The sequence below is a fragment of the Anomaloglossus baeobatrachus genome, chromosome 2, assembly GCF_048569485.1.
Source record: "Anomaloglossus baeobatrachus isolate aAnoBae1 chromosome 2, aAnoBae1.hap1, whole genome shotgun sequence".
In the NCBI taxonomy this organism is placed as follows: Eukaryota; Metazoa; Chordata; class Amphibia; order Anura; family Aromobatidae; genus Anomaloglossus; species Anomaloglossus baeobatrachus.
Genome location: NC_134354.1, coordinates 418,159,693 through 418,172,458, shown reverse-complemented (window position 1 = coordinate 418,172,458; position 12,766 = coordinate 418,159,693). Strand labels below are relative to the sequence as shown.

The window sequence follows — 12,766 nt, the reverse complement described above, 5'->3', positions numbered from 1 at the left end:
AATACGTTAATAGGCCCCGCATTCATCTTGTCTGCACAGGTATGTTTCATCATTTTTTGTGGGTCGCTTTACAATGCAGCACTGTGCATATAAATGGTTATGGTATGACCATGTCTATAGCAATCGGAGGGGGTTAACTCGTAAGATTTTTAACATTTGTGTCAAGAAAACCTCAACTTCCTTCTTGCAACCAGTAACTTTCCACCCTCTTCAGCTCTGCAGTGGTTACAGGCAGTTGCAAAGAGAAATATGTCATTAGGCGCTAGCAAAGGATATTGTGTCACTTGATCGCTAGTATCAGCCTTGTCTCACTATAGAGTTTAAGTATTCCTTTGTAACCCTTCACGTCTCTGGAGTGGGGATCTGCTAGGTCATTGATAAATAGTATATGGGCATAGTTGTAGTGTTATAGCCAGATCTGCCTGATACAGGACATGGAGCTCTCGCATCTTATACAGAGTTCTCAAGTGGAGAATGTGCGCGTATGCTGCCCCCTAATGCCTCCTGTGACTGGGACCCTGTGTGTGAGCAGCCACCACTTGATCCTCTCTGCCTACCCGGTAGAGGGCAAAAAACAGGAGAAGTGTGAACTATGGCTTCTGCATTGCGCTGTGGACTTGGTGGAGAAGAGGTAAAAATACCGAAATGCAATGCTGAATAGATGGAAACCCTGAGCATTCTGTCTGTAATACTGTTAGTTCTATATATTGATGCAAATTATCTAATTTAAGTGATATAGGGAAATATTAATGTAGTGTTTGTTCAACTCATTATGTTCTTGTATGTAAGAATGTGGATTTTTTTTATAAAAATGTAAATATATACAGTATATATTACACTATATAACATACAGCTCACCTGTGCATGGTCACACAGAATGCTGCACAAAAGATATGATTTACGAGGGATCCAATATTACCTGCTAAATGCAATTACACATATACAATTTAATAAATTAATCCATATAAATTCAATCACATCCAAAAGTTCGGCAAGCACTACAACAAACTAGCAATATCTATAAAGCATGACAACATAGCACTATAGTCACACAGTACAGTATACCACAAGTGTGATGTCACTGCTACCTATGAGTCTATTGGGCTGTTCACATGTCAAATTTATTCCTCAGATGAAGTATAATATCAGGGAGAAATGTCCAATATTGATCAGCATTTCAGATCAAAATCAGCAATGGAAGTCTATGGGTCAGTGAAAAGAGCTGACAACACTAAAGGGGGCTTTACACGCTACGATATCGTTAATGTTTTATCGTCTGGGTCAAGTTGTTAGTGACGCACATCCGGCGTCATTAACGATATTGCAGCGTGTGACACTTACCAGCGACCTTAAGCGACCTCAAAAATAGTGAAAATCGTTCACCATGGAGAGGTCGTCCCAAAACAAAAAATCGGTAAGGGTTGTTTATCCATGTTGTTCATCGCTCATGCGGCAGCACACATCGCTATGTGTGACACCGCAGGAGCAAGGAACGTCTCCTTACCTGCCACCGGCTGCAATGCGGAAGGAAGAAGGTGGGCGGGATGTTACGTCCCGCTCATCTCCGCCCCTCCGCTTTGATTGGCCGGCCGCTTAGTGACGTCGCGGTGACGTCAAACGCCCCTCCCCCTTGAGGGAGGGATTGTTCGGCAGTCACAGCGACGACGCCGACCAGGTAAGTGCGTGTGACGCTGCCGTAGTGATAATGGTCGCAGCGGCAGCGATCACACGATAACACATGGGCGACGGGGGCGGGTACTTACACGCTCGATATCGCTAGAAATTGCTAGAAATATCGTAGCGTGTAAAGCCACCTTTAGGGCTCGTGCGCACGTTGTGTAATTGCATGCATTTACGCTGCGTATAGCACTTCAGCGTAAATGCATGCGTCCTGCGTCCCCTGCACAATCTATGAAGATTGTGCATGACACGTGCGCACGATGCTTTTGTGAATGCAGCGATTTGGGTTCTAAAATATTGACCCAAATCTGTGCGTTCATAAAATGAGCATGTCAATTATTTGTGCGTTCTGGATGCAGCTCCCACTCTGTCTATGGTGGGGGCAGCAGCCGTAGCGCATGTGTGCCGCCCCGTGGCTCGGCTGCAGCAGAGCCGCTCAGGAACAGACCTTCAGTGGGTGGCTCGAGGGTCTCCGGACCCGGGGGTCCTGCGGTCACTCTGATCAAAAAGGGGTTGGTGTTTTGGGGACGTAGGTGTACGGCCGGAGCCGTGTTTAAGTTCGTGACGCCACCCACGGGATGTGGTGAAGGTGGACACCACCGCTGCAGTTACGGGGCACCTGGGGGAGATGTTGCGCAGCAAGTTGTTAACCGCTCCGTGGGTAGGGATGGTGGCCCCGGGACCTGTTGGGGGAGTTGGACGGTGCAGGGAGATAGGCGGCCGGAGGGCACCGTTGTACTCACGATTAGTAACACACACAAGTCTCTGGTAAACCAAGGTGATGGTGGTCTGTGCCCGCAGCCGGCTGCAGTCTGGTCCCCCACCCGGTTGGTGGTCTCTGTCTTTCTCCTGCACCATTTGTGTGATGGTGGACTACCTGCGCTTGCAACGTCAGGAGTCCGCTCCCCGGCTTGTGGTTGCCTAAGGAGCTCTTTGCCCGCAGACGCTGGCCCGTGGGATCTCTCTGCCATGGTGGTGGCTTTCTATCCCCCTCGTTGGGCTGTTGTCTTCAGTCGGGACTTTGGGTGGGACAGAACCTATAGTCCTGGCCGCAATCAGTTAATCAGCTAGCCCCCAGTAGCTTCTGGACCTAGCTTCAGGGTCTGAGTACCCCCCTTTGTGCTCCGGTTTCCGAGTCGGTTCCCCAGGTCGGTACTGGCGGGCCACTACCCTGTCCCGGACCACCACGGGTTCCATCGAGCCATCTTCCCGGCTCCTGCAGACAGAGGCCTCCGTATGCCTCCTAGCCAGAGGTACCAGGGTTCCAACCCTGGCACTTGTCAGTTAGTTTCAGATCTGACACACAGGCCTGCTTCCACTTTACTTCACCTCCACTAACAGACTCCCAGACTAAACTCAACTGTGTTTCCTGCCTCAGGCTCTCTGAACTCCTCGGTCGGCGTGTCCAACTGCCTGGCTCTGCTCCCTGGTGTGTCCATCAAGCACTGAGGGAGGTGACTAGGGTTTTAATGTTTGGCTGCTGTCACCTTGTTAGGGGACTGGTGTAATGCGGGGCCCTATCTTTGACTACCTGGCCTGGCCAGGGCGTCACACATGAAATCGTCTTTTTTTTTAACAAAAAAAAAACTGCATCCATTATGAAGTGTTTCTGCAGCGATGTGACTCGCACATGTGCTGTCAAATCGCTGAAGAATATTCAGCAGTTAAGCCCATAGATGCCATCCCTGTGCTGTCCATTTTTCATTGATTGATTGATTGATAGAAGTTAAATAAACATTCTTTCATTTTGTCATCAGTGGAAAAAACCTGCTGAAAGTCCGGGACAAAACTCGGTCTGATTTTCTATATGGCCTTATTCTGACATCTGAATAAGGCCATACGAGTGATACCTTTGGTTTTCACATGTAATCTACACATGTTGCATTTTTTCCTCAGACCATGCGAAATCCTGCTGACATAGTTGATATTAATCTGAGGGACAAATCAAAATCTGTGTCCATGAAAACGTCTGACAGCACAGGTGTGCCACCTGTGAGCTTTACACTAGAGAAGAACTGATAAAACCCGGATGACTTTCTGATGAAAATCACTGATGAAACAGTGTTTTTCTTGTGATAAAAAAAACTGCTGTCTGAAGAATGATCTGAGTTTCATCAGAGCTTTTTTTTTTTTGTCAAAGTTTCATCAGACTTTGGTCAGTGTGTCAGTTTTTATTATTAGACTTAGAACACGTGCACACGTTCAGTATTTGGTGAGTTTTAACCTCAGTATTTGTAAGGCCACGTGCACACGTTCAGTATTTGGTGAGGTTTTTACCTCAGTATTTGTAAGGCCATGTGCACACGTTCAGTATTTGGTGAGGTTTTTACCTCAGTATTTGTAAGGCCAGGTGCACGCAGTGAGCATTTGGTGAGTTTTCACCTCAGCATTTGTAAGACAAAACCAGGAGTGGGTAATAAATACAGAAGTGCTGCTCATGTTTCTATTAGGCCGGCTTCTCACTTGCGAGTTTCTCGCAGTAGTGCAATGCGAGAAAATCTCGCATTGCCCTCGGACACATGTTAAACAATGAGGCAGCTCCCATCTGCTATTTTTTTCTCACTCCAAATCGGACTCAGAAAAAAATCGGAGCATGCTACGTTTTGGACAGTTTTGGCGCGAGTCTCTCCAATGCAACTCTATGGGAGCGTGAAAAAAATGCATGTCACACGGATCAGCACTCACACCATTAATTGCATGTTTCTCAAAACACTGGAAATGAGTGAGGTCTCATAATGTCAGTCAATCATAGAGATTGACTCTCTCCCTCTCGGTCTCTATTCTCTTTCTGTCGGTCTGTCTCTCTCTCTGTCGGTCTCTCTCTCTCTCTCTGTCCATATCGGTCAGTTCCTCTTCCCCCCCTCTCTGATACTCACCGATCCCCGATCACCGGCGCGGCGCTGCACGGCGTTCATACTGCTCCGGCGGCTTCTCCTCTTTTGAAAAAGCCAGCCGCACATTATTCAATCTCGTATTCCCTGCTTTCCCTGCCCACCGGCGCCTATGATTGGATGCAGTCAGACACACCCCCACTACTGAGTGACAGCTGTTTCACTGCAACCAATCACAGCTGCCGGTGGGCGGGTCTATATAATGCAGTAAAAAAAATAAACAAATAATTTATAAAAAACGGCGTGCGGTTCCCTCCAATTTTAATGCCAGCCAGGGTAAAGCCACATGGCTGCAGGCTGGTATTCTCGGGATGGGGAGCCCACACGTTATGGGGAGCCCCCCACCCTCACAATATCAGCCAGCAGGCGCCCAGAATAGCTGCATCCATTAGATGCGACTGTCCCGGGACTGTACTCGGCCATCCCGAATTGCCCTGGAGCGGTGGAAATCGAGGTAATAAGGAGTTAATGGCAGCAGCCCATAGCTGCCACTAAGTTCTAGATTAATCATGGCAGGTATCTCCCCGAGATACTTTCCATGATTAACCTGTAAGATTAAGAAAATGAAGACATACACCCAAAAATCCTTTATTTGAAATAAATAACAAAAAAAACAACCTCTTTCACCACTTTATTCAAGACCCCAAATACCCTTCCATGTCCGACGTAATCCACAGAGGTCTCTCGACGCTGTCAGCTCTGCTACATCGGAAGCTGACAGAAAGCGGTCACAGACCACGACCGCACTGTGTGAGCTCCCCGCAGCGACTGAAGTGATTCGCGCTATCAGCGATGACATCACTCAGGTTACCCGCGGCCACAGATCTCAGCAGGAGGACTTCAGCTGTGGCCGCGGTTAACCTCTGTGACGGCACCGCTGATAGCGCGGCTCACTGCGGTCACTCAGGGGATTTCCGGTCACCGGTGAGACCTTCACCGGTGACCAAAAATCAGGCCATGCCACACAGACAGAGCCGCAGGATGACAATGAAGTCAGGTGACGTTCATCCGACTTCATTCTGATCGTGCGGCTCTGTCTGTGTCTGCTGTCACCGGCTATTCAGCTCTGCTACATGGCTCTGTCTGTGGCTGCTGTCAGCGGCCTGTAGCAGAGCTGAACGGCAGATGACAGCTGCTGAGAAAAAAAGGATCACACACGGATCTACACGCATTTCACACGCTCTGCTAGTCATTAAATAATTTAAAAAAAGCATCGCACTTGCATTGCACACTGACCTAACGTGAACTAAAATCGGCCAAATTTTTTTCAGGCAAGTCGAACCGATTTTACACGCATAAATGTGTTTCCAGCCTTATACTTTTCCTCTGATTCTTCCACTCCTGGTTTTGGCTTATACATACTGATATAAAATACTAAATGTGTGAACATGGCGTTAAGGGTGCTTTACACGCTGCGACATCGCTAGCGATAGCACCCGCCCCCGTCGTTCATGCGACATTTGGTGATCGCTGCTGTAGCGAACATTATCGCTACGGCAGCGTCACACGCACATACCTTTTCAGCGATGTCGCTGTGACCGCCAAACAATCCCTCCTTCAAGGGGGAGATGCGTTCAGCGTCATAACGACGTCACTGTGGTGTCACTAAGCGGCCACCCAATAGAAGAGGAGGGGCGGAGATGAGCGGCCGGAACATGCCGCCCACCTCCTTCCTTCCTCATTGCCAGTGGACGCAGGTAAGGAGATGTGCGTCGTTCCTGCGGTGTCACACATAGCAATGTGTGACGCCACAGGCACGACGAACAACCAGCGGCATGCACCACCAACGATATTATGAAAAGAAGCAACGTGTCAACGATCAACGATTTTTGCCGTTTTTGCGATCGTTGATCGTCGCTCCTAGGTGTCACACGCTGCGATGCCACTAACAGCGCCAGATGTGCATCACTAACGACGTGACCCCGACGATATATCGTTAGCGATGTCGCAGCATGTAAACCACCCTTTAGGCCTCATTCACATGTCCATGTTTAACTTCTTCACTGCAACAATTTTTTAAAATGCAATAACAAGAGATCAAAGCATAGCATCTGCACAAAAATTGCATCATTATAATGTGTGATAAAGACACAAAAAATATGCCATCACTGAGCCCCAGATTCCGAAAAATGAGAACGCTACAGGTCTCGGAAAATGGCACCAAAAGCGCAATCATTTTTTTAACCCCTTAGATAAAAGTATACGTTTGGCATCTACGAACTGATACCGACCTGACACATCAGTTTTACCATATAGTGAACACGATGAATTAAAAAAAAAAATGAATAAAAAGCACAATATATGGTAGCACTAATAATTTCATTCAATAGTACAACTCGTCCCACAAAACCTAAGCCCTCATCTGGCAATATTGATGGAAAAATAAAAAGGTTATGGCTCTCAGAAGATGGGGAGAAAAAAAACAAATTAAAAACGGAAAATCGCCCAGGGGTGATGGGGTTAATTATACCATTTTTGGGCAGATGTGGTGTTTTGATCGCCTGTTATTGCATTATTTATAATGCAATCTTGCGGCGACCAAAAAAACAACGTAATTCTGGCATTCAGTTTTTTTTCCTCGCTATGACGTACTGATCAGATAAATTTATTTTATATTTTGATCGGGCATTTCTGAACTCATCGAAGCCAAATATGTGAGTTTTGTTGTTGTTATATTTTCAGTGGAGCATAAGGGGGTGATTTGACCTTTGAGGGTTTTTTACTTTTTCATATAAAAACGTTTTTTAAAACTTTTTATTGATTTTACCCCTTTGGGGACTTGAAGCTGACCCTGTCCAGTAGCTTCTGTTGTTCAGAGCAATACTTCAGCATCCCTCTGATCAGGAGAAATGCTGTTCTCGTGTGAGTGTCAGCACTCTGCCGTCATGCACAGAAAGTGAGCTATGACAGTGACAAGGGTCATTAGCTGACCCCACTCTGTCATGACAACAAACCTTCTCCAATACTTTATGTTGAATAGATACAGCACACTGATGCCATCCATGTGCTGTTTGTGTTTTTCATGAACTCTTTGGCCAGAATCACACTTGTGAGAGACTCGCGCTAGTCTCGCATCGCATCACCCGGCATGGCCGCACACTCCCCAGACAGGAGCGGGATGGCAGCATGTATTTCTATGCAGCTGAGAAGCTCCTGTCCGGAGAGCATCAGGCCGTGTCGGGTGATGCGATGCAAGACTCGCGCGAGTCTCTCACAAGTGTGACTCCAGCCATAAACTTGTATTGGACATTGCCAAGCATGCTACCTGAAAATAACAGACATTCCTGTGTGTTTTACACGGACATATGGTCCTTCAAAAAACACTTATGTGAAGAGCACAATACAAATGGGTATGTGCTGTATCCGTGAAAAAGCATATACAACACGGAAGTGCAACACAGAAGTCTGAATGAGGCCTTAGGTCAGAGTCTCATCAGTCTCATCAGTTTTTCTCAGATGGGAAAAAAAAGTTGGAGGTTTATTTTTAAACAGTCCATGAAAAATTGACAATACACAGGTTGCATTTGAGTGCCCTCCGTTTTTTTTTCATGGGCCCATTTCCATTAGCGAGTTTGAGCCGAGACACAGAGCAAAGTCAGATAAGTCTCCATGATCTTGTGCGGACCACTTGGTCAGCAAAATTCTCTGTGCGTTAAACTGACCTGCTGAATATTGGTTTTTTTTTTGGTTTTTTTTTTAAATACATCTTGACCTAGCAAAGAAAATAAACTACGAGGTGAGTGCCAATCTACATTTTATCGAGAAAATGTTTTTATTGCCAAGTGCTATGATTAATTCCTGTGCACAGAACTCAATTACCCACCCCAGTCACCAAGAATGTGCTTTAACCTCCTAAAATTGGGACAGGTGCACCGTGCACTATTCCTGCCCTCTCAGTAGATGTGACATCACCTGCCCCGCTTGCCTTGCAATGCGGAACTGAGCAGGACTAACCCTTTAATTCTTTTGCAGTGTTCAGAACATGGGGATGTTAAAGAGCAAAGATGGAGAAGGAAGATCAAGCTCAGGAACTGTGACTCTGAAATGTAAGGATTTGCGGGTTATTCAGCTGGAAATACCCGACATGGAGGAAACATTTAACATTGCCCGCTCAGTTCAGGTAAGTAACAATGTAACTCCATGAGTTATATTCTGATATAGCACATAAACTACTTCCAATATAATACATAGAAACAGTGAAAGTTCTGAGTCTAAACTGAATATTTCACTTTTGTGCAGACAAGAAACAAGTGTCAAAATTACTCTAAGGCTATGTTCGCACTTTCCGTTTTCACCTGCGTTTTGGATCCGTTTTGAACTGCAGCGTTTTCACGCCAAAATGCATGCGTTTTGATTTTCCAGTAAAGTCTATGGGAATTGTTGATTTCTTGTCCGCACTTAGCGTTTACAAACGCAGCGTTTAATTTGCATAATTATAGGCAAAAACTCAGAGTTCAAAGAAGCAGCATGTCAATTGTTTTTGCCATTTGGGCTGCGTTTTGATAACATTGAAGTCAATGAGAAGTTGAAAAAAGCAAGAAACATCAAAATTCCAGCGTTTTACCTGCTTTTTATCTGCAGAAACCATGCGTTTATGACATCAAAATAATGGATTAATATGTCCCTTTACACACACACACATAGTCCGACAATTAAATTAATGAAAAATATTAAATTTATTGCTATTTTAGCGATAAATAGTATAAAACCGCTATAATTATATGAAATATAACTATTTCCGTTATTATTTCAATAATTATGTGTTCCTTTTTTTTCCCTTTTTTCATTGTGTTTGACTGTTTAAACTTTATTTAACAGTGTCTTTATGTTCAAAACGCATCTGTCTAAACGCAATGGAAAAGCATGTAAAAAGCGCCAAAGATTCACATGTTTCTCTTCCAACGTGGTGTACTTAATCCTGTGCACTATATGTCCTATTGGGGGCCTCTATGTTGGAGAAACAGGACAGATACTGAGAGCAAGGATGAGATCTCACCGCCACACAATTACAGACAAAAAAATCCATTTACCTGTGGCCAAACATTTCTGTGCTTCAGGACACAACATAAACCATATGAAAGTTGTCATATTAAAAGGCAACTTTAGATCACAGAGCCATCACAGGGTCTGGGAATACAAATTCATCACAATGCTTAACTCTGTGGACACAGGACTCAATCTGTCAGGAGGATTCATGGCCCATTACAAAATCTGAGGAGTCATTCCAGAGACTCACCAGACGTCTGATCCTACATGGATATTGGGACAATAAAACTCTCACACCACTAATCAAAGCTAATTAAGGATTCACTTTCTTAGGGGTGCTTCACACACAGCGAGCTCACTGCCGAGATCGCTGCTGAGTCACGCTTTTTGTGACGCAGCAGTGACCTCATTAGCGATCTCGCTGTGTGTGACACTGAGCAGCGATCTGGCCCCTGCTGCGAGATCGCTGCTCGTTACACACAGCCCTGGTTCGTTTTCTTCAAAGCCGCTCTCCTGCTGTGACACACAGATCGCTGTGTGTGACAGCAAGAGAGCGACAAATGAAGCGAGCAGGGAGCAGGAGCCGGCGTCTGACAGCTGAGGTAAGCTGTATCCAAGATAAACATCGGGTAACCAAGGTGGTTACCCGATATTTACCTTAGTTACCAGCCTCCGCAGCTCTCACGCTGCCTGTGCTGCCGGCTCCGGCTCTCTGCACATGTAGCTGCTGTACACATCGGGTTAATTAACCCGATGTGTACAGCAGCTAGGAGAGCAAGGAGCCAGCGCTCAGTGTGCGCGGCTCCCTGCTCTCTGCACATGTAGCTGCATTACACATCGGGTTAATTAACCCGATGTGTAATGCAGCTAGGAGAGCAAGGAGCCAGCGCTCAGTGTGCGCGGCTCCCTGCTCCCTGCTCACACTGGTAACTAATGTAAACATCGGGTAACCATACCCGATGTTTACCTTAGTTACCAGTCTCCGCAGCTTCCAGACGGCGGCTCCGTGCAAGCGCAGCGTCGCTTGCACGTCGCTGCTGGCTGGGGGCTGTTCACTGGTCGCTGGTGAGATCTGCCTGTTTGACAGCTCACCAGCGACCATGTAGCGATGCAGCAGCGATCCTGACCAGGTCAGATCGCTGGTCGGATCGCTGCTGCATCGCTAAAGTGTGAAGGTACCCTAAGCGCAGTGTTTGTTTATTTAAATGTCTTTTATTATGCCATCCCTCTGCTCTGTTTGTGCATATATTTGTGTTTCTTCAGATATTTTGTCATACCATGCCTGATGAAGGGACCTGAGATGTCTCGAAAGCTTGCTTTGTAACATCACTTTATTTTATTTTAGTTAGCCATTAAAAGGTATCACAAGATTATAATTTTGCTCCTCTCACTGAGAACATTCAATAATTTAAAAGCGCCAAAAACGCGACTAAAACGCGGTAAAAACGCATGTGTATTTACCGCGATTTAGTGGTCAAAAGCAACCTTGGCAAAAGCAATTTCTGCCAAAGGATGCATTTAGAACTGCAACTAGGACGACGTAAAGTGTGGACAAAGCCTTACATCTGTTAAATGAACCAGCAATGTGGGTTGGATCTTGAGCTAAGTGTGTCTAGAGTAAAAAGGTGCCTAAAGCTGACTATTGTATTGATGGCCTACACTTGGGAGAGATCATTAGTATCTAATGATGGGCGAACCCCTCGATGCTCATGTTCGGGAGACTCACCCAAACTTTTTGTAAAGTTCGAGTTCAGGTTCTGAACTTGCGTCCAAACCCTGAACTTGGACTTTACAGTTAAGGGATGGGGCGGGGGGTCTGTAAAATAAAGAATATAATTAATAATAAACATTGTCATTATACGTACAGGTCCCGCGACGCGTCCTGCAGCCCCGCTCAGCCGCTGTCATTAGGTCCGATCATTAACTTCCGGGGGTAGTCACTGAACTGCTCATCAGTCGGCAGTCTTCGGCTGTTTTCAGCCGTGTTCGCGGTGACGTCAGGGTTCACCTGAGTCCATGAGCCATGGACTCGATTGAACTTTGACTGTCACTGTGTGAGTCTCGCAATCGAAATCACCTGGCACGGTGCACACTCTCCTTACAGGAGCGGTCAGCTGCATGTGTTTCCATGCAGCTGAAGCACTCCTGTCAGGAGAGTGTGCGGGGTGATACCGATGCGAGACTCGCAGGAGTCATAAGGGTGCTTTACACGCTGCGACATCGCTAACGATATATCGTCGGGGTCTCGGTGTTTGTGACGCACATCCGGCGCCGTTAGCGACATCGCAGCGTGTGACAGCTAGGAGCGACCTTAAACGATCGCAAAAGAGACAAAAATCGTTGGTCTGTGACACGTCGTTCACTTACCAAAAATCGTTGTCTGGTCAGTTGCGATGTTGTTTGTCGTTCCTGCGGCAGCAGACATCGCTATATGTGACACCGCAGGAACGAGGAACAACCTCGTACCTGCAGCCGCCCGCAATGAGGAAGGAATGAGGTGGGCAGCATGTTCCGGCCGCTCATCTCCACCTCTCCTCTGCTATTGGGCGACCGCTTAGTGACGCTGCAGTGACGTCGCTATGACGCCGAACGCACACCCCCCTTCCCCCTTGAAGGAGGGATTGTTCGGCGGTCACAGTGACGTCGCTGAAAAGGTATGTGCTTGTGACGCTGCCATAGCGATAATGTTCGCTACGGCAGCGATCAACAAATGTCGCACGAACGACGAGGTTGGGTGCTATTGCGCACGACATCGCTAGCTATCGCACACGCGCACACAAGTGGAATCATACCTTCAGTGTCAGACTGCTTCTCGCTCTGTAGAGACACTTGTCTATACAGAGCGATCAAGTAGGGCTGACATTGCTCTCCCTGTGGACTACGTCAGACAAAGGATTTTTTTTTTTATAATAAAGATGGAGTCTCTAAATGTTTTTTTGTTTTATTTCTAATAAAAAAAAATTCTATATGTTGTGTTTTTCTTCTACTGTTTACAAGAAATTCTTGGTGGCCATGTCTAATTTGGAGTGACACCATGAATTTTAGGCTTATTACGAGCTGAGAATACAGAGCTGGTATTAACCCTTTTATTACCCAGTGTGCCACCCCCATCAGGGCTGCTGGACGAGCCGGGTAAAGCGCTTGGAAATGGCGCTAAGAAACAATGCACCATTTCCAGAGGCAGCTGCGGCCTGTGGAGAATCCCAGCC

The 12,766-nt window shown here is 46.4% G+C and overlaps 1 protein-coding gene across 1 annotated transcript in view; it reads left to right on the top strand.

The window, feature by feature from the left end:
• Positions 1-344: 344 nt before the first annotated feature.
• Positions 345-12,766, top strand: part of LOC142291548 (myotubularin-related protein 9-like) — a 46,791-nt gene continuing 34,369 nt past the window's right edge. Inside the window, exons 1-2 of the mRNA XM_075336152.1 lie at positions 345-631; positions 8,544-8,691. Coding sequence (XP_075192267.1) covers positions 435-631; positions 8,544-8,691 — 345 coding nt within the window. The 5' untranslated portion in view covers positions 345-434. The remainder of the gene's footprint in view (positions 632-8,543; positions 8,692-12,766) is intronic.